Below are 22010 nucleotides of genomic sequence, written 5' to 3'. Positions count from 1 at the left end.
TTAGAGACACAACTTATCTATTGTAATTAGGATCTTGTTCTTGCCTCAATAAATAAATAAATAAATAAAGGATCTTGTTCATCAGTTTATTTATAGTTTGTTCATCAGTTCATGTATGTGAATTAAGAAGTACATTTATTTATTTTGGCTTTTTTGTAATAATATTTGTAAATGGAAAAAATTACCCTTTTTATTTTTAGATAAAATTTGACATTACGATATAGTTGGACAATTTTGTACGTAGGTCAGTCGGTTCGTATATATCTTTATGTACATCTAAGAATCCAGAGTACCTAGTCAATAGATCATGTAGTTTTGTTGCATTGTGCATAAAGTAACGGCTTTATTGTATTTATTATTAGTCAAAAACCATTGAAAGATTCATGTATCTCTTTCTTCCATGCAAAATCTCAACATATCCTTATTTTATTCTACCAATTATAGGATTGGCTGTTGGATCTTCCTCCCTCATTTTTCCAATGAAGCATATGCAAAGTACAAATTATACATATTTTAATCTCAATTTTAAATAATATCTTTATATAAAACATATACGAAGCATAAAAGGCCGAAAAAATAAGATATACGTAGTATAATTTTTGAGTTTGAAGATACGAATTATGAGATATTTTTAATTTAATTATGAAGTATCTCTTGTTCCTTATAATTTGAACTGTTCAATACCTTATAATACTCCCGATTTCTAAATTAAAAGTCTATTTTTCTTTACTATGTGGGTAATAAATGTTATAAAGATGCTTTGTATTAAAAGACAGAGGGAATTTTTTTTTTCTTTTATGGAAGTGGCTATCATGTATGACAGTGTTGCTCTTAATCTTGTTGGTTTAATAGTTAACTCTCTCGCACAAACTAATATCAAAAAATAAAAAACAACAATTACATACGTACCTAATTATTATAATATGTGTATCGATCTGTTATAAATTCTCAACTTGCTTATACCCCAAACTATTAAAAAATATAGATTATATTAAAATATTATCGAAAACCCTTTATATTATAAGACAAAAAAGAAGGGATTGGCACATTGCCATTATAAATTCTCAATACAACCCCACCAATTGTTGGTATATAGACACACAATTATTTATAACACAAAAGCCACCCCACTCAACTTGGTTGGCTATATAAGTGAGAAGAAGCTAAGCTAAGTTCATTCAAATTTGTAAGCAACTCTCATCATACAAAAAATAGTACGTACATATTTTAAGCTTAAAGATCCCAAATCAAAAACAAATTAAAATATGGTGTCAAGAGTAGAAGAAGCCATCAAAGGAAGGCAACAACAACAACAAAGAGATCAAGTAATGCAAATAATGCAATGCAACAAAAGCAAAGTTAAGAAGTTTAAGAGAAGTAGTTCTAATCTTGAAGAAGATGGTGCTTCTTCTGCCATCTTCTTTCTTGCTTGTATTGCTTGTGCTCCCTCTAATTCTTATCTTTAATTTTTACGTTACTGTATCATGATATGGAGTACTTTAGTAGTAGAAGATGTTCGGCTACCATCTCTATTTGAAATTAGTTGTCACGTTTATAGTTGAAATGACACTTATTAATGTGGCAAAGAATTTTGGATAGATGGAGGTCGGAAGCATTTATAGACCATATAGGTAAGTAATTTGGCACTAGTTCCTCTTGATCATTAGTGTCATTTATCCATTCTTTGTGAGCTTTCAATTAAATTAGATAAATTAATACAATATATGATATTTATTTTATGTTTTTTCTCTCTCTTTTTATTCCTAAACTCCAAATATTTGCTTGTTCTGCTAAGGAAAAAAATTACTAGAAATAATTTTTTGTCAAATGAAGTAAATTTTATACGGAGTATAAATAACAAGATGCCTTCCATCTATGTCTCTTTCTGTAAGTTCACATGCACTCAATTAACAACAACATATATTAATTTGGAGAATTAAAAAAGTACACATCACCCCTTAATTAATTTTCTTCTCTAATCATTATTATAATAAATAATTAACTCATTTTTTAAAAATCAGAATCAAATTACTATTGTTTGGTAGTTAAAATATGTCATATTACAACTTTATGTACCATCTTTTATCTCCTTGCCAATTTTCGAAAAAAAAAACAAAAAAAACATCAAGAAGTAAGAGTTTACTCTATAACACGTATTCCTTCCATTCTATTGAAATGATCTCACTTGACTCAAAAAGCTCTACAAAAGAAGGTAAAAAAAGATATTATTCCAATGGAATCGAATGAAGGGAGTTTGACTTAACAATTCCTTTTATCCTTTATAAAAACAATGACATGTTCTTTTACATATACGGAATTACGGATATACCAAATGACGTGCCCTCCCTTGACTCCTTGAGGACGGTTTCTTAATGTTTTTATTTTTCCTAACCATTTTACACACAAATTTTATGTGACACGGTTTAAAGACAAATATATTTATATGAGAACAATATATACTCCGTACATGTTGTGTTGAGCCTATGAACAAACCCACATGTGAATGAAAGTGTTGTCTCGTATTGAAGAGTGTAAAAGTATTGAAAAACATATCTCATATTGAAAAAATAAGAAAGTTGTGTCCACCTATAGTGGCCGCCTAGTGTGGCCCAAACCCATTTATCATGAGTTCTGAAACAATTCAAATTGTTGGATTTTCCTTTTTTTTTTTTTGTGAAATTGATAGATTATAGGCTTCATCTTTATGAACTTCTGATGAGGTATAATACGAAGCTGTCTATTGATTTTCTATTTTATAGGTGACTTTGCAATTCTTTGTGGAACTAGACAACTAGTAATGTCTCAAACTCTATTACAATCTTACAGAGGATCTCAAACATTAACACTAATTATCCTATTTTGTTTATTGCTCAAATGAGTAATTAGTAGCCAAAAGCACCAAACAAATTGTATAATTCTACCAAGAAAAAAGGACCAATAACTCTACCAAGTTGAAATGGAATCATCTAACTCTCTGGACTGAGTCCCTTAATCAAATCAAAGAAGAGGACTCGGTCATAATGGTCAGGGTGGTTAGTTTTGCCTTTGCCTGAACCTGAGTTCTCGATTTCCAAGTTCATTGGTGGTAATGGAACGGTGGGGCAGGTTATATGGTGTCTAGTGAGAGGACATTGATGAATGATGATACCAAAATTTCTATAATACAGGTGCTGAATCAAATTTGATTGAATTGTCTGCAATACATCAGTAATATGGTATATACTGTATATGACAGTGAAATACTGAAATTGATACAAATTGCTACAAACAGCAATTTCTGGACAAATATTTGTAAAGATAGATTGTGATACTCTGTAGAATCATAGGGACCCGAAAAGTTTCTGAAACTCACCCACATTTTCTCTGCAAGCCCAAGAGAATGTTCAGGAAAGTTGGGATATTCAGTACTGAAGTTGAACAATATCGCAGTAAGTCTGTATGACAGTAAGAATAAGCAAAACTACAGCAGCGATAGTAGAAATCATGGACCATGGATTGTTGAAGTAATCTTGGCGAAGTATTGCCTTCCAGCGGTTCCAAGGAGTCCCACAATACTCATTGAGAGACCTACATATATCAGCATAATAGAAGGTTACACGTGAGTATGTCGTTCCTTTGGAGATATTGCTGAACATTCTGTAAACATCCTCGCTGCTTCCAGGGGAATTCAGTATAATCCCATGATTGACCAAGACTTCTACATCTTTCCTGTCATAGATGAGACTGTCTAAAAAAAGAACATAATCAACCACAAAGGACTCCCGGGGGTAATGACATTGTTCAAAGGCAACCAAGTTTCTGAGTTGAGATTCCGTGTGATTTTCCAGCATTAACTCGGGTATATAAAGGACACCATTTTCAAATTTGATATTGAGAAACTTATCATCTTTATCAACCTTTAATGTCACACCTGATTCATAGAGTTCAGAAATACCATCAGGGAATTCCCAATATTCATCCGCATGGCAGATCTCTTTCCTCTCTGGTGGTAGGTAGTAAGTTCGAAGGAAATCAACCAAATGCAATATCTTCGTCTTCTTGAAATGCTGAGGGACCTTGCCAAGGCCTATCATACATTCACAAGTGACCTTCAAGAAGCTAGGAGCTTTTATGTCATCTTCAAAAGCAATGTTGTATAAAACTTCAAGAATGAAAAAGGGAACTTGGTTCTCAAGCAGTTTAAGATCGCGTAAAACTGCTTGGCTCAGAGCTGGCCTGTGAAAGATACGGTCGTTGGGATCAATAGTGCTTCCATGCCAAGTTAAGAAGAACTCAATAATGAAGCAGCCATCAAGCACTAGCATTTCTGTAAACTCTAAGCTGGAGAGATTGATGGTTGCCAAGTAACTATTTCGAGCTTCCTTCTCCCATTTCATTGCCGCAGTTAGGTAATCTTCCAAGTCCCTGTTACTATTTCGTTGAATAAACCTCTGTAGATATCTCAATTTGTGCTCCTCCATGGCTTGATATTTCTGATTGCCACGATGGAAAGGGCCAATAGAGATAAGGGAAGGAGTGTATGAGTTTTCATTAACTTTCCGAAGATTTGTGGGGATTCTATAGATACAGCATTTTGAAGAAAGAGGGGGAAGTGTTTCACACTTCTTTTTAATGTTAGTCGCCAACTCATCAATAGGGTCCTCCATTGAACTGCATCATATAATAGGTGAAACATCAGTTCAACCAAAACTAACAAGATATATAAGCTGATGTGATCAGAAAAAAGTCTCAGATCAATTACATCAGTATTTATTGCTATCAATGGCGGTAGTGCTATTTCCTATTGTAATTTGAAGCCTTTGAGATTTGACTTACTCCAATAAATTAAAATAGGCTTAGCTCAATTAGAAATAGGCATCACCATACCTCACAAACAGAAGAAAATCTCGAAAGCTTCAAGGTAAAATGTAAAAGACCAACTTCATGATGGGTCCACAAGCTCTATTTCGACTTCAAATTCCTTAAGAATGGGAACATATTATAAATCAGAAATTTGCTCAGTGATTAGAAAGGAAAGGCACAAAGCTCAGCATTTCTAATTTAACTGAAAAAAGAGAGTTTCTCTACTTCTGCTCGATCTAAACATGTCTTGACTGATCCTGATCGTCAATTAAGGCATAGTCCTTTAGCATACAATATGTTTTCACATAAACAGGACTACTTGAGTAAACTAGAGGCAGATTAGCAAGACAAATTATTGCAAACTTGTGCTTCTGGCTCTATCCAGAAACAGGCACTTATTAAAAAGCCCTGATACAAAGCAGCAACAAACTCGGAGAGATCTCAAAAGCAATTAAAAGGACTACAATTCAATGACAAAATGTCACAAGACCAAACCGCAGGGCAAGTCTAGCACTAAGGCCAATTCAAGTCTAATTATATGAAGCAGTAAACGGATTTGTTGGTCATATTGAACAAGCTAAGGGTTTGATTTAATATGAAAAAGGGATCAAAACAAGAGGAAAGGCTTCATTATTGACCACACTTCTTAGATTTTCCACCCAATTGGTAACATTTGGTCAGAAAGAAGTCGAAAGGAGATTACTTTGTTATCAAACCAAACCAAAAGAATAACATGAAGTAGTAGATTACTTATTGTTCTATCTTATTTAACCTAGGAAGAAATCCTTAGTTTCTTTACTTCTCACTTCGTTTTTCCTCCTATTCCTCCCTCCTACATTCCAATTTCTACAGCAATCATGAGCTACTAATGCAACTTTCTGCTATATTTTCGACACGATACCATAGTGTAAAAAAACATAATCTGATGTGGTTCAGCTTGTTCAATCAACAAGGAAATCTAAGCAGGATATTAGGATAATCAATAATCATGATTTATCTTTAAAAAAAAAAAAAAAAAATCATGATTTATCACAACCCCAAATAGTAAAAACATAGATATGACACAAATATTTGATTTTCCAACATCAGAATCACAGAAAACAGCATAATTCCTTTTATAATAGCACAAAACTAGGATTTGCATTAACACAATCTACTAGCAACTTTAAAATTAATGAATCACCCCTTTTAATTTTCTGAGTGAAGTAATTAGGGTTTTCAACAGAATCAAATTAAATTCCAGTAATTTCTCAAAAACAATCAAATGACGACAACGGCAACCAAAGTACAAGATCAGAAACAAATCACTAAATACAATCAAAATAAAAGTTAAAAAATGGCAATTTATGATGACAAAACTAGATTAGAAATTGGGAAATGTGATTAATAATGAAAATTGAGATTACCTGGTTTTGGAAAGACAGGAGATGGAAGTTGAAAAGAAATTGATGAGCAGCAGCTTAGAAAACCCAGAAAAATGGCGACTGATAGTCAACAAGCAAACTCATAGTCAAAGCAAAGAGAGACCAAGATTTGTTGGTTAATTGATTGATTGGGATTTGGGAGGGAACTACCTTAAGTGGTTAACCAAACTAATGTTTTAAAATGGAAAAACGTACGTAAATAAAATTATCTGTAATTTTACCAAACAAAAAAAAAAAATGTAATCTTATACCTTACGGGGAAATAAAAAAGCAAAATCGTAAATCAATCAACAATTTTATCAAGTCATGGCATATTTGTAAATAAATCAACTATTGTGAATTCATTTTTAATCATAATGGCATAATTTTAAATAGTAAATCAACTATTGTGGCCTTGTGGGGTTCATTTTTAATAAAAAAAATTGTTGATTTATTTATGGTTTTGCTATTTGATTCATCAAGGTGATCAAACTTTATTTTTTTTTTGTCAACCAATACCTTCAATTAAATTTTGTTTTAAAAATAGCACCTTAATGACAAACTCCGGCCAAAAGTCAAGTTTCCGGAGTAATAGATATTGCAACTTTGATTACGGAGTAGTAAGATTTTGTACATTATCTCGCGATTTGTTATAAAACCCACTGTTGCTTACATGTGAGTTGAGATTATTTTCCCAGTTTGAAATACCTCTGTTACATATTAGTTGTAACTTTGGGGTATTATTTTTGAGACATAAAATATTCCAAAGTTGCAACTAATATGTAACGGAGGTAGTATAACACTATAACCACACTCCACAGTTGCTTATTTGTGAGTTGAGATCATTGTCCCAGTTTGAAGTATAAGGACGAATGCTTATAAACCTTATACGAAGTATATATTTATATAATTACAAATCTGTCACAGTTAAGAAATGGATTGACTGTAATTTATAATTCTTGTTGGCATACTAGCTTTAATTCTATATGGCTAGTTGCATGAACATCAACTCTTTGGTGGGATTGATACGCCTTACACCTAGGATGGGCAATGGCATAATTATTATGCAGCAAGTGTGCAAGAGAAATTCTAAGACAAAATCTGTATGCAGAAGATTAGTACTATGTATATGCAATGCTTGAAATCTGTGATCAGGGAAACTCGACGCCTATATCCTTATATACCAGGCAAGTGAATGAGCCAAACGTACGTAATTAAATGGCTATGATATTCATACAAAGACGATGGTTATTATCAATGGCACTTAGGCTGTCCACAGAGATCTGTTTCTGTGGAATGAACCCAATGGCTTTAAACCAAAAAAGTTCCTGCATTCGATGACAGATTTCAGAGGGTACGGTAACACTGCGAGCTCATTCCGGTTGGATCATGAAGAAGGATGTGCCCGGGATATGATCTGACATGGCAAGCAGTGAGTTTCTACAAGCAAATCTATTGCATGAGTTTGATTGGAGGACGGCGATGCATGGTGTAGCAGAAGAAGGTGAGACCAATTTGGATATCTCAGAATGAGTTCTTTAATATGATTCTGTACAGTACTCCCCTTTTTGCTGTATTGCTAGGAACTGAAGACCCTGCATTGCATTATGTTATTACTCCAACAGTTAGGACATGAATCAGTTACTGAACACGGTTCACTCGAGTCAGAGATTGCAAAAATTGTTATTGCCTAATTGCTACACGAAACAATACCTATAATAAAAAGTGAGCAAACAGAAAATTGGAATGAAATAAAGTTAATCACTCTGGACTAAATTAGCTACTCAAAGAGGTGGTGAGCTCCCGAACTCGAGCTCACAAGTGCCAAGCTCACCAATGGCTCTTTGAGGTAAGGTGTATGAAGTATTGTGTAGGTTCCCATCGAGTGGAAATTAATGTACTTAACCTATATAGGAATATAGACCATAAGATCTTATAAATAAAGGTGCTTAATCAAATTTGAAAGAGGCAACAGCAACTGGCCTGGTGAACTTCAGAATTAATAGATGACAGTAAAACTGATACAGATTGCTACATACAAATGCGATTTCTAGAAACTTTTGTGCAGCAACAACACAATTGGTTTCTAAAATAACCATCATTTCCTCTGCAACCACAAAAGAATGTTCAGTAAAATTGGGATATTCAGTACTGGAGTTGAATAATATCACAGTAAGTCTGTATGACAGTAAGTATAAGCAAAACTACAGCTACGATTGTAGAAATCATGGACCATGGATTACTGAAGTAATCTTGACGGAGTATTGCCTTCCACCGGTTCCAAGGTGTCCCACTGTACTCGTTGAGGCGCCTACATACATCAGCATAATAAAAGGTTCTACGTGAATAAGTCGTTCCCTTGGAGATATTGCTGAAGAGTCTATAAACATCTTCACTGCTACCAGGAAAGTTCAGTATAATCCCATGATTGACCAAGACTTCCACATCTTTCCTGTCATAGATGAGACTATCCAAAAACAATACATAATCGATCAAAAACGACTCCTGAGGGTAATGACATTGTTCAAAGGCAACTAAGTTTCTGAGTTGAGATTCCGTGTGATTTTCCAGCATTAGCTCAGGTATATAAAGGACTCCATTTTCGAATTTGATATTGAGGAACTTGTCATCTTTATCTACCTGTAATGTCACACCAGATTCGTAGAGCTCAGAAATTCCGTCAGGAAATTCCCAATTTTCATCCTTGTGGCAAATTTCTTTCCTTTCTGGTGGTAGGTAGTAAGTTCTCAGGAAATCAACCAAATGCAATATCTTCGTCTTCTTGAAATATTGAGGGACCTTGCCAAGGCCTATCATACATTCACAAGTGACCTTCAAGAAGCTAGGAGCTTTTTTGTCATCTTCAAAAGCAATGTTGTATAAAATTTCAAGAATGAAAAAGGGAACTTGATTCTCAAGCAGTTTAAGATCGCGTAAAACTGCTTGGCTCAGAGCTGGCCTGTGAAAGATACGGTCATTGGGATCAATCGTACATCCTAACCATGTCAAGAAAAACTCAATAATGAAACAGCCATCAAGCACTAGCATTTCTATAAACTCTACACTACTGAGACTGATGATTCCCAAATAACTATCTCGTGCTTCCTTCTCCCATTTCATTGATGCAATCAGATAATCCTCTAAATCCCTATTATCATTTCGTTGAATGAATTTCCGTAAATATCTCAATTTTTGCTCTTCCATCCCATGCAATTTTGGATTGCCACGATGGAAGGGGCCAATAGAGATAAGGGAAGGAGTGTAGGAGTTTTCATTTATGTTTCGGAGGTTTCTTGGAATTCTGTAGATACAGCATTTTGAGGACAATGGGGGTAGTGTTTCACACTTCCTCTTGATGGCATTCGCTAACTCATCAATCGGATCCTCCATCGAACTGCATCATACAACATATATACTTCATTAGTCAGATATACAAGCTGCTCAGCTTGTGGAGTTTTCATTCAACCAGAAACATCCAATATCAACAAGAAGTACATGATGATATGAATCATATGATCATAAACATGTACCAGACCAATATCTATTGCTATAAAAAATTAACCATTGTAACCAAGACGAAGAATGCACATCCTACTCGAAGGTAAGCTTCAAACCAGAATTAGTAATTTCATCAATGATGGAAGGAAAAAAAAAAATAGGCAAAAGGCCTATATTTGTGCCCTTTATCAGAATGCAATCAACTTGTGGATACTCACAAGCTTAAGTCTATTCCAAATGTTATTCAGATTCTTCGAATGTGAATAAATACGATGAAGTAACATTGGCATATAATCATTCAATTATAAACCAGAATTCATACCTCACAAACAGAACGAAAACTTTGGAATCTTTACATCAAGACTTAAAAAGAACACAATCAAGAAAACTTTAATTTAGAACCTTTACATCAACTTAAAAGAACACAATCAAGAAAACTTGAGAACCTTATACATCAACTTAAAAGAACACAATCAAGAAAACATATGAACCTTTACATCAACTTAAAAGAGCACAACCAAGAAAACTTAGGAACCTTTACATTGACTTAAAAGAACACAATCAAGATAGATCCTACCAGCTCGGTTTCATCTATAAGAACACAATCAAGATAGATCCTACCAGCTCGGTTTCATCTATAAGAACACACTCAAGATAGATCCTACCAGCTCGGTTTCATCTATAAGAACACACTCAAGATAGATCCTACCAGCTCGGTTTCATCTATAAGAACACGCTCAATATAGATCCTACCAGCTCAAATTCATCACCTTATATACTCTAATGGTGGTTATTCAATAATACAGTAATTCAGTAAATCAGTTAATTAACCATTAATATTCCTTTTGTAAACTAATAAATTAGCCTGTATTTAATACCAATAAATCACAAAGAATTAGAACAATTCTACTGATTGTCTGATTGAAACATGCACATAGCTTGATCTTACAGATTTTACATCTCTTCTAGGACCTAAGAAACTGATGGGTATTCAAAATTACCCTCAAATTTTTTAAAATTATACTACTATCTCTAAATTTACAAGACAAAATATGTGTTCCAACATTTCCAAGTGACAATCAAGTTGCTAATTCAAAAAAAAAAATCAAATTAAATTCAAGAAATTAAATCCTCAAAAATCAAAATATAGAAGTCAATCCAAGTATCATAATATTGAAGTTGAATATAGAAGTGGCTAGCCAACAATTCCATGATCATGATTCATGAATACAAAAAAATGGCAAAAGGAAAAAGATTAAATAATGCCATTTCTGATGAAAAAAAAAAAAAAAAAAACAAAAACATTTAAATCAGCAAAAATTTAAGAAGTTAGAATACCTGAAGAGAAAATTTTCAAAAGATGGGATTTTGAGAGAAAATTGATTGGCAGCTGTTTAAGAATTACTGAATTAGGGTGATCAATGGAGATAGTGAGCTCATACTTTACTCAAAGTAATTTACTGAATACAGAGAAAAAACCACGTCATTTTTTTTTTATTTTTTGAAGGAAGAAACTTCGATTGATTGATTCATTTGATTGATGCTCTATAGCCAATTCCACGCATGTGAATGAAAGTCATAAGAAGTAATTAAATACTTGTACTGTATTAATTAATATTTGTACATCATCCATTATCAAGTTAACAACTTTTTTTTTTACAGGAAGTTAACAACATTTACCAGTTAATCACTTTAAAATTGTGATTAAGAAACCGAAAGGAAGCTCTAACCACTTTAGCTATTCTTCATTCTAACGGCTTGTTAGGTTCACCTTATTTTTGTTTATCTAATTTGGTCTGATCTGATCTAAATGTCAGATTTGATCAAACTTTGACCTTAAATATACGATAATCTATACGGATAGAATATATCAAGTAGGGTCTTGTTAGTTCATGATAATGTATATTTATTAATATGTGATTTTCATAATTTTTTCATTACGAAATTAAAGATATTGAGCGATAAAAAACTACGGATAAAAAATAAAATAAGGTGAACTTAACAAGGCCTAAGTATCCGAGTAGTTAACCTTTTTTTCATTGGACCAAGTCTTGTTTAGTTTAATTATTTGTTTGTAATAAGATTCTATCTCCAACAATCTCCATTATTGATCATAGTATATAAATTAAAATTATGGTCCGTACTCATATAAAGCAAATGATGAGGACATCAAAAATCATGAATATTCTTCTCTTGCCATAAAACTGTAGGAACGTGGAGACAAACACAAGAAAGCTAATGCAGGTACGCCTCATTAAACAATAAGACATTCACAAAAGTGTTAAATTTGATTCAAAAATAAAATCACTTGAATTAAAATGACGTGAATTGCACTTGTTTTTGAAGTGAGAGTTGAGAGACTTACCATTTTTTATTTTTTATTTTTAAATTTGACACAAACTCTAAAGAAAAATGTATAAAAAAATATGTATGTAACACCGTCTTATCATCATAAAACCACTTTTGTGAGTCACTATAAACATGTGACTTAAACAAAAAGAAAAATATCTTTTCTCTCGATCCAACAACCTACGAGGTGGTCTTACGATAATAAGTAGGTTTCATATAGACGATTTGTATTTAACTGATCCGTTCAATAATAATAACTTTGTTACTGATATTACATAGAAATGATAGTACAAATGGTTTGTACAACAGTAAGTATGACTAAAACAATTGCAGCAATGACTGAAATAATTGCCCATGGATTGCTAAAATAATCATGCTTTAGCGTTGCCCTCCATCGATGCCAAGGTGTGTTGTAGTATGCACTTAGTTGTTTACAAAGACGAGAATAGTAGAACCCTTTCACTTGATAAGTTGTTCCCTTGCATATAGTGTTGAATATTTCTGCAAAATCTTCTGTGGTTCCTAAGGAGTCCATTATGATCCCCTTAGTCGCGAGGATATCAACATCCTTAAGAGTCGTAATTAGGACATCCATCAACACAATATAATCGATTATATAAGAATCAAAATGATAATGGCATAGCTCCAATGCCGATAAGTTTAAAAGTAATGATTCTGTGTGATCTTCCACCTCTAATTTAGGAATTCTTAAGACGCCATTACTAAACTCTATGTCTAGTAAGGATCCATTTTTTGCCACCTCAAATTTGATCCCGGCATCTTTAAGTCTCTCCACGGTAGGAGGAAAGTCCAAATCATCAATTTCACCCTCAATTGGATCCCTAAGAACCGAAGGCAAATAACATGTCCTTAAGAAATCAACAAGGTGTAAAACCTTACAATCATCAAATTTCTCCAAAATCTCTAACTTCCCCACCATAAGTACTTGGCAACATAGTTCCATGAACGATGGTAGTGACCTTATAGTGTCACTATTATCTATATCATCAGCAGTAGTGGCGGATTCAGAATTTTCGCTATGGGGTGACACCAATTTCTCATCACCAAAAGCAATGTTATACAAGCCTTCTAAAACAAAAAATGGAAGTTGATTTTCTAACAACATTATGTCACGCATAATTACGACTTCCAAAGATGGTTTCCTAAATATAGAATCAGTCACTTCTGCTTCATCGAGGAACCAAAGTAATAAAAACTCGATCAAAAAACAACCATCCAACAAAACCATCTCATTAAATTCCTTGCTATCTATTTCGACATTCTCTACGTATGACTCCCGTATTTCTTTCTCCCATAGCTTAATTTTTTTCAAATAGTCGGACAAGTTTGTCTTCTTATTTCTTTTTAGGAAGTTTCGCAAATACCTTAATTTGTGCTCTTGCATGGGTTCTAACCTTTTCTTGCCGTAGTGAAAAGGCCCAATCGAAATTAAACATGGTTTATAGGCTGATTTATTCACCATTCGAAGGGGTCGTGGGATTTTATATATGCAACATTTGGGCGATATAGGACGTAAATTCTCAAATCTTTTCCTAATGGAAGTCGCTAATCGATGGATCATTTCATCATTTTTCACCATACCATTAGTCATAATCTCGACTTCAAACTAATTTTTACTGATTAAAACTTATTTTTGCTGATAATTTTTAATGTATGCACTAGTATATTATTGATTTTTATTTCTTTCAAATTTAAACTAATTATAAAAATCAATGATTAAACGCTGATGAAAATTCAAAAGGAAGAGAAAAATGAAGAGACGTTTACCTCTAACAAAGAAATCGGAATAAAAAATCAAAGCTCAAATTGAAGATCAAAAGCATTGAAAGTATCAAGGAACCCCTGAATATAATCTTCAACTAGTATATAGAAAGAACAATATGAATCGGAATTGGGTTGTTGTTAATGGGATTATTGGCTAATTGTAGAAGCAAATTAAAGTCAAAAAGAGTTTAGAGGGATTTTATTGCAAAATGCAAGGTTAAAAGCTAAGAGAAAGTAGGAAGCTTCTGTGAAGTTTGTACGTAGTTACGTAATTGTCATCTTGTGGTTTGTGGGAGATTAGTTGACTAAGTACTCCCTAATTGTCATCTTGTGGTAGTATGGATAATTATCTCGCTACCTTTGTTTCAAATTAGGGTCTGTTCTCATACGTTTATTTTCAGTTCAGTTCAATTTATTTCAGTTCAGTTCAATTTAGTTCTTAATTTCCTTCTATTATATAATATTCATTTCAGTTCAGATCAGTCAATGAGAACAAACTCTTAGTTGCTCGCTCCATTTGTATATCGTTGATTTGTTTTAATACATATGGAATTGAGTATGTTGTTATTTTCAAGTTTTTATTTTTTAACATTGTATAGCTTAAGTTCGGTACAAATAGTTTAATGTCGGTAAAATAATTTAAGTTAAGCAAAAATAATTTCAATTTAACAAAAATAAGGTGATCGAAGAGAACATGACCTAATAACAGGAAATTAGAATTAGATTGCAAAATGTGTACAAAAAAAGGTTTGATGATGTTCTTTTTCAATTTGCAAAACTGCATCATAGTTGCATTGTAGAATAGCCCTTTAACTTATACTTCGTAAGTAATAGAGGTGTTCATCTTGTCCTAAATTGAGCATCTTACCAAAATACCAAGAGCTATGTTGATTTATTTTATTTTTTAAAAAAAAAAAAAATTGCTTATCTAATCTAATTTGAACATATTTTTCTTGGTTTGATCCAATTAAATTGTCTAATTTGAATAAATTTTGATCATATATGTACGATAAGCTATAGATAAAAGATATGTTTTGTATCAAATAAGGTTCTACTATTAAATTAGTATTGTTTCTTTATACTTGCAACACTTCCCTAAAATGGAGATGTCGGAATACTTGCAACACACTAAAAATAGAAAGTTGTTTTGATAAAAGTAGTACTATTTCCCTTAATTTAATCACATGACCCACTAAATTATACGGAGTACTCTTAACCATTTCTCACTCTCATTTTAATTGTATTAAATCACATGAGCCCCACTTTTCTTAAATGCCGTGAAAAAAAGTGTGTTGCACGTATATAAAAACGGAAGAAGTATTAAATTTGTATGAATGTGTATGATTCTACTATTCTATCACTCCCAAATGTATTTTTATGTTATTTTCAAGCTTAGTACACATAGATTGTTGGATTTATGTCTCAAAAAAAAATGTTGGATTTAGGATGGAATTTTAGCCCGATTGTTACATTTGTTAAGCCCAAGACCAATTGTTAAGCCCAAGACCAATTGACTTGTTGACCCAAAACAAGTTACATTTGTTTGGCAAAAGGCCGACTCAATGTTAGCCGAACTTGAACACAACACAAGTCATCAACAATGTAACCCATTACTACCCAATACCCATTTACTAAACTACAAATTTCAGAGTACTTTTTTTTTTTTGGTCCAAAGAAGCTACAATTGCAGGACAATATATAAATGCCAGATGATCAGTACATGAGACCTACTAAATTGGAAGTTTCATTATCTATCAATTTTAGGTTAATGGGTTCAAGAAATTCCAAGACAATTTCATTATCTATCAATTATGTATCAATTTTAGATGATCAGTATTATTTTGTGATAAATAATTTACGAGTTTTGGGACTATAAAGTCTATAGTAATGTTAGAAATTGGAATTTATCTTTTGTCAAATCAGCAAATAATCATCAGAAATAAAACAATATTTTCACTGATAAACATATCACAATCAAGTCATTGTTGTATATCTTAGATTCCAGCTCATTACTGATAGTTTGTAAAATAAAATAGCTTCATCTTTTATAAACTTTGGTATTAAAAATTGTTGGTGATCTACTTATTTTGACTCTATTCCTATGGGTGGCTGTTCAGTATGTGCTACTAATTGCATAATCAAAGATGTGTTGTACTGTTGTGTGACTAGTGTCACTTGCAACCGCGGCTGCTACTTATGCTGCTCGATTCCCTTGTGTGCCACGCGATTGTTGTGTGCTGATTCTAAGCTATCGAGCTTATATCTAGCCCTCTTGCAATAAGGGTAAAAGAAATAAGGGAGCTCTAAGAACAATGACCAAAAATGATTGTACTCAAAAAGCTTGTTGACATATATAAGGGCAACAAGGCCATCAATGCAGCAAAAACTCGTATGTAAGACGATCAATCACAAACGTCTGAAAGCAATAACGGTACAAGCAGTTTGTACGACAGTAAGAATGAGCAATACAATAGCAGCAATAACCGAAATTATAGTCCAAGGATTGTTGAAGTAATCATGTCTCAATGTAGCCTTCCACCTATTCCAACGCGTTTTCGAGTGAGCAACCAACTGCCTACATATTCTAGTGTAATAAAAGTTGTGAGCTTCATAGTTTGTTTCTCTGCATATGGTGTTAAACAGGTGTGCCACTTCGTCGTTGTTGCCCAAGGCATTCGTTATGATCCCACTACTTAAAAGTAGATTCACATCCTTTAGAGTGGTAATTAGTACATCCATCAAAAGGACATAATCCACAACATAAGAGTCGGAATGGTAGTGGCATTGCTCAAACGCCGATAAGTTTAGAAGAATTGATTCTGTGTGATCTTCCACCTCTAATTTCGGAATGTACAAAACTCCACCTTTGAACTCTATGTCAAGCATAGAATCACTTTTATTCACCGCAAATTTAACCCCGGCATCATGGAGATCCCCTACACCGGGAGGAAACTCCCAACACGCATCATCGCGTGATGGGACATGATTAGGGTCCCTAAGCTCTTTAGGGAGGAGATGGGTTCTCAAAAAATCAACAAAATGCAAAATTTCGCGCTTCTTGAACTTCTTCGGAAGCTCTCTTTTACCAATTATAACCTCGGAAGTAAGATCAATAAACGGGATTGAACTCTCAAAAGACTCATCATCATCCCCATCTTCACCATCAAAGACGAGCCCATATAAATTTTCAAGCACGAAAAAAGGGAGTTGATTCTCAATCAACAATAAATCACGTCTAATTACATGTTCTAAGGACGGCTTACCAAAAATACGATCATTCTCATCCAATGTCTCCCAATACCAACTCAAAAAAAACTCGATAATAAAACACCCATCGAGTAACAACATTTCAACAAACTCGTCACTACTCAAATTAATTTTATCCATGTAACACTCCCTTACATCATTCTCCCATTCCTTAATAGCTTTAAGATAATCCTTTAGTGATTTTCTCTCATTTCTCCTAAGAAAATTTTGGAGATACCTTAATTTTTGTTCTTGTAATCCTTGTAACCTTTTAGCACCAAAATTGAGGGGCCCAATTGAAATAAGACAAGGTTTATAGGCACTTAAATTGACATTTCTTAGTGTTCTAGGGACTCTATAAATGCAACATTTGGAAGAAAGAGGGGGTAATTCTGCAAACCTTTTTCTTATTGATTTAGCCAATTGATGAATTCCATCTTCCATCTTCCAAAACTGATTCCTTTTTCTCTGAACCAATTCAAATTCAACCCATATCAATCAATCAATCAAATTAAACAATAAAATAAACATTTAACTAATCATTATCGGATCCATTACTGAATATACAAAAAAAATTCGAAAAAGTCGAAAAATTTCTCATACAACGGTTATACCAATTACGTGTAATATACGAATCACACGGAATCAATAAACATACCCCAGCAAAATAAATAATGGGTTTTTAATTTATTACCTTTTTGTGAGTTTTGGAGCTCATAAGTGAAGCTGAAGCAGCATCAAATGAGGTGGTTGATGATATAAACTCCAAAATAAATGGAATAAGGGATGATGAAGATGGGTGTTAATCTTTATTAATTAGCATAATAATGGTGCATTTAGATCTAATTTAAGTGAAGGGGGCAAAGAAATTGGGAGAAGGTGAGATCAAAATGGTGGGAAAGTGAAGAAGTGAAGAAGGGTATCAAAAAGAGGAGAGAGAAAGAAAATAGTTTGTGTTTTTGTTGGATTTTGGAGATTGGTATTATGTTAGGAATAATCACATGTTTTTCTTATTATTTAATTATATAGTGGATATCATAAAAGTATTAAACCCAAAAAAATTTTAAAAATAAAGTAAAATACGTAGTTTATATTGTATAATGATTTAAAAAAATAATACTATAATAATAATAATAAAAGAAAAATGAAAATAAATGAAATAGTGGAAAGTCCTTGTAAATTGCGAAAGGGGATAGGAAACCTCGTGGGTTTTGGATTACTAGGACAAGTAAGAACCTTAGTGTGTGAGTTTTGGAATATTTTAGTGTATATGATTATTCTTTTGTTTTTTGTATTTCAGGCATATATTTGATTAATACAAATAATATCAAGTAAAAAAAAAGTTTTTTAAAATTATGTATCGAGATGAATCTAGCAATGATGAATAAAGCATTGATAATATACGTTTATGGTATGGAAAAGGTAGGTCGAAAGCTAGAAAACAATAATTCAAACGTATATTATATTAATCAGTATTAATGACTGTTTGGCATGCAAAGCACCGAGAATCAGGGCTTGATGTATTCATGTAACACTAGTTTAAGAAGTGGTAAGATTGAGTTATTGTGACTAAATAAGAGAAGAAATTAATGTCAATATCACCACGTTTAATGGCTTACATGTGATGACCAATCTACTAGAAAAACATTAACGTCACATATTATTGGTAGTGAATAGTGATCAAACATCAATTTGGCTTTTGGTGTCTTTAAAATCTTCTACTAGTAATAGGGATTTTTGTCTAGAAGGACTCGTTTCAAAATCGGTTTACTTGAAGCGGCTTCATTTGCCATGGACTAGTTATATAAGACTAATAGACTATAGGTTATCATATCAATCATCAATATTTATAGCCCATCCATATCAACAATAACTTAAAATCAAGTCTATAGACAATAAGCTTGCTAGCATATCTACACACAACACTGAACGCTCGCTGAAAAGGTCCTATTTCTGATCACTATCATTATAAAATATAAAGGAACGAAATATTTATTATAAAAAACTTAGATATTATTATTTCACTCGTTACCAAAATTATACTAATTTAATCATTGATGACATTGAATTTGGTCTCGCAAATCATCCTCGAGGATATTTAACATATCATTTTATTTTCTAGTATAACTTGCTATTGGCTTGGCCTAGCTAACATGTGTACATATTAAACTTACATCTCATGTAAACACATGTTCAAGGGAACTTGGAGTAAGTAACTATTAAATGTAAGTTTATTCCGTATGTGCATGGTACATTCATGTGTATATAATTATGACAACTTTTTTTTATTAAATGACATTGATGTAGTCCTAATTCTTTTGCAAATTTTAAATATTACTCATCCATTGAAACCATATGAGGCATACTTGATTCTAGGCAGAGAAGGTATTGTGTCAATTTGGACTGACGAAATGTTTTATTAGTTCAGTGGAATTTTTTATGTCCTCTATTGACTGGATGGTAACCTCTATGGGTTGGGTGATATCATGACTGGATGATATCCTGATATCATATAACCAATAGAGGATATCATTCAACCAATAAAGGATATCATAGACACAATAATCATAAATGATATCGTACATATCATATAGCCAATAGAGAATATATATCATCTAGTCATGATATCATATAGATAATAGAGAATATCATCCAATTGTTATGGATTGTAGAAGATTAGAGGAGGGAGAAAATGGAGGAATTTAGAGGAAGTTGAGGAGATAGAAAATGGGAGCGCGAGGTGGGTTAAAGGTGAGGGAGGATAGAAAAAGTGTAGTAAAAGTGATCAGTAGGAGTGTTGGTCTTCTTCTCGCCGTACAAACAATTGAGTCAGGCTTGCCTAACCTAATAGTTTGTGTAATTTAAAATCAATGACTTGAAAACGATAATTAGGCGCAATCGGGGTGGCTATGGTCAGGAGCGGAACCAATGGGGACTAGGATGGGTCTTGGCCTCTCCCTTGGTTGTAGTTATTTATTAAATATATCACATAATTACATAAGTTATACTATAGCTGAGTTGGGGCCTGTTCTCATACGTTTATTTTTAGTTCAGTTCAGTTCAGGTCAGTTCAGCTCCTAATTTCCTTCTCTTATAAAAAATTCATTTCAGTTGAGTTCAGTTCAGCTCATTTCAGTTTAGTTCAATTCAATTTAGTTTGGCTCATTTCAGTCTATTAGAATAGGCCCTTGGTTTTGCATACATGAAGATTGAATTCCTTTTCAAGCTTCCCAAATTCGAACCTTTTCTCCAACATTTTTTTCGTCACTCTTTTTTGACATTTTAATACACTACATTTTTTTTTTTTTGTGCTTTTGTGGGTGAATTATATTATTACTACACATATTACATTTGGCTAATATTATTACTACATACATATACTACCTTTAACTTGGCTCACTCTAACATCTTTTATATCATTTCTTCAAAAAAAAAAAAAAAAAACTTATATATCACTCTTTTTTAACATTCAATATACTCCATATTAGTGCATGAGATATTACTACGTATATTAACAATGTGTGGTTCCTGCAGGCGGATGCACGATCCGCATGGTGCATCCCTTTAAAAAAAAAAACGGAAAGAACATTGTATAGAAATGTAAAGAACATTTAGTTAAAGTGAAAAGAACATTGTATAGAATTGTAAAGAACATTGTATAGAAATGTAAAGAATATTCAATTAAACTAAAAAGAACATGTTATAGTATGTTAAATAATGTTCTTTATTTCCATGTTCTTTGATTGTCAGTATAATGTACTTTTATTTGTGACAATTGTTTATTTTGAAATGTTCTTTGAATTTTTTGTCTTTAGATTATATATGGTGGTTGAATAAAAAATAATGTTCATTAAATTAAATTATCATTATAGGTGATAAAAAATTCGGGTTAGGTTGGGTCGGGCCTTAACATAATATTTCGTGTCCAAACCCGGAAAATATAGCAGGTTTTTTTTGGGTCAAATTTGGATTTTTTTAACTAAAAATGCATTTTTAGGCTTGACCAAACCCGCCTTATTTTTGGGTCGGATCGGGTCGGGTCGGGCTGAAGTTGACCACCTCTAATATTCATGTTCTTTATTAAAATTATGGATTTTCTTTAAATATATATAAAGAACATAAAGTTTGATGTTTTTTTTTACAAAATAGCTATATGTTCTTTACAAAATAACTATATGTTCATTACAATACAACTATATGTGATGTTCTTTATAAAACAGCTAGATTTTCTTTATAAAATAACCGTATGTTCTTTAATGAACAACTAAATATTCATTCCGCCTTTTTAAAAAGAAAATGGACACTACAAGAAAAATCTCTTTTCGTAGCGATTGTACATTTGCTACAATATACAAGTATGTTTGTGAAATAATTAAGGATGTTGTATCATTTTACAATCGCCATGGTTTTCCCATATAAAATCGATACGGAAAACATAATAATATATATTAACACTATTTTTACACATTTATATAATTTTGAGAAATCGTAACATTTACAGTCGCCACTAAATCCTAAAAATCGATACGAAAAGCCTTTTCAACACTAAATATATAAATATTATTTGACAAAGAATACATAAAATATGTCATACCTTATTGGTGAAACATTTAATATAAGAGTTTGAGGTTGCATGTTCGAATCTTGTAAAGATCATACTATACTAATTTCGCCATTTTACCTCTATACTTTCTCCTCCTTTTTTTTTTCCCCTCCAACAATAAGTTGTTAAAGAAATGTGACACATGCATAAAACATAGCATGCGCGGCTTCAAGTTGGTTGATTCATCTCATCTAGCTACTACGTAGTCTAATTGATTTTTTAGTTTTGATAACGACTGTAGGCTCTGTAGCTTGTTAAATTTGACGAATTAATCTTATTTCTTT

General features: G+C 32.6%; 4 protein-coding genes across 6 annotated transcripts; all 4 read right to left on the bottom strand.

Moving 5' to 3' along the window:
* Nucleotides 1-3135: 3135 nt before the first annotated feature.
* Nucleotides 3136-6477, bottom strand: LOC145617807 (UPF0481 protein At3g47200-like). 2 transcript variants are annotated; one of them, XM_081672561.1, is made up of 3 exons: nucleotides 6249-6477; nucleotides 4867-4960; nucleotides 3136-4650 (listed from the first exon to the last, which is right to left on the bottom strand). In XM_081672561.1, the coding sequence occupies exon 3, from the start codon at nucleotides 4644-4646 to the stop codon at nucleotides 3402-3404; it is 1245 nt and encodes a 414-aa protein (XP_081528687.1). In that variant the 5' UTR covers nucleotides 4647-4650; nucleotides 4867-4960; nucleotides 6249-6477; the 3' UTR covers nucleotides 3136-3401. The 2 variants fall into 2 exon arrangements, with proteins under 2 accessions (XP_081528687.1, XP_081528695.1); XM_081672569.1 differs by lacking the exon at nucleotides 4867-4960.
* Nucleotides 6478-8369: 1892 nt separating this feature from the next.
* On the bottom strand, nucleotides 8370-11272 carry LOC145617797 (UPF0481 protein At3g47200-like). Its single transcript, XM_081672552.1, has 2 exons — nucleotides 11082-11272; nucleotides 8370-9639 (listed from the first exon to the last, which is right to left on the bottom strand). The coding sequence occupies exon 2, from the start codon at nucleotides 9633-9635 to the stop codon at nucleotides 8391-8393; it is 1245 nt and encodes a 414-aa protein (XP_081528678.1). The 5' UTR covers nucleotides 9636-9639; nucleotides 11082-11272; the 3' UTR covers nucleotides 8370-8390.
* Nucleotides 11273-12343: 1071 nt separating this feature from the next.
* Nucleotides 12344-13950, bottom strand: LOC145617788 (UPF0481 protein At3g47200-like). Its single transcript, XM_081672542.1, has one exon. The coding sequence runs from the start codon at nucleotides 13702-13704 to the stop codon at nucleotides 12364-12366; it is 1341 nt and encodes a 446-aa protein (XP_081528668.1). The 5' UTR covers nucleotides 13705-13950; the 3' UTR covers nucleotides 12344-12363.
* Nucleotides 13951-16252: 2302 nt separating this feature from the next.
* Nucleotides 16253-18117, bottom strand: LOC145617773 (UPF0481 protein At3g47200-like). 2 transcript variants are annotated; one of them, XM_081672532.1, is made up of 3 exons: nucleotides 17818-18117; nucleotides 17524-17591; nucleotides 16253-17391 (listed from the first exon to the last, which is right to left on the bottom strand). In XM_081672532.1, exons 1-3 carry the CDS (start codon nucleotides 17839-17841, stop codon nucleotides 16284-16286), a joined length of 1200 nt encoding a protein of 399 aa, XP_081528658.1. In that variant the 5' UTR covers nucleotides 17842-18117; the 3' UTR covers nucleotides 16253-16283. The 2 variants fall into 2 exon arrangements, with proteins under 2 accessions (XP_081528658.1, XP_081528654.1); XM_081672528.1 differs by having other exon boundaries at nucleotides 16253-17591.
* Between the last annotated feature and the right edge of the window lie 3893 nt (nucleotides 18118-22010).

The sequence above is a fragment of the Chenopodium album genome, chromosome 3 (genome assembly GCF_948465745.1).
Source record: "Chenopodium album chromosome 3, dcCheAlbu1.1, whole genome shotgun sequence".
Lineage (NCBI taxonomy): Eukaryota > Viridiplantae > Streptophyta > Magnoliopsida > Caryophyllales > Amaranthaceae > Chenopodium > Chenopodium album.
Note: the sequence above shows the minus strand (reverse complement) of the source record. Positions and strands in the feature narration are given on the sequence as shown.

Bases quoted from the DNA above. Each gene is read 5' to 3' on its own strand.
- LOC145617807 (XM_081672561.1), bottom strand. From the start codon at position 4,646: ATGGAGGACCCTATTGATGAGTTGGCGACTAACATTAAAAAGAAGTGT.
- LOC145617797 (XM_081672552.1), bottom strand. From the start codon at position 9,635: ATGGAGGATCCGATTGATGAGTTAGCGAATGCCATCAAGAGGAAGTGT.
- LOC145617788 (XM_081672542.1), bottom strand. From the start codon at position 13,704: ATGACTAATGGTATGGTGAAAAATGATGAAATGATCCATCGATTAGCG.
- LOC145617773 (XM_081672528.1), bottom strand. From the start codon at position 17,841: ATGAGCTCCAAAACTCACAAAAAG. The intron at 17,592-17,817 runs GTAATAAATTAA...GAATTGGTTCAG, and splicing joins GCTCCAAAACTCACAAAAAG to AGAAAAAGGAATCAGTTTTG.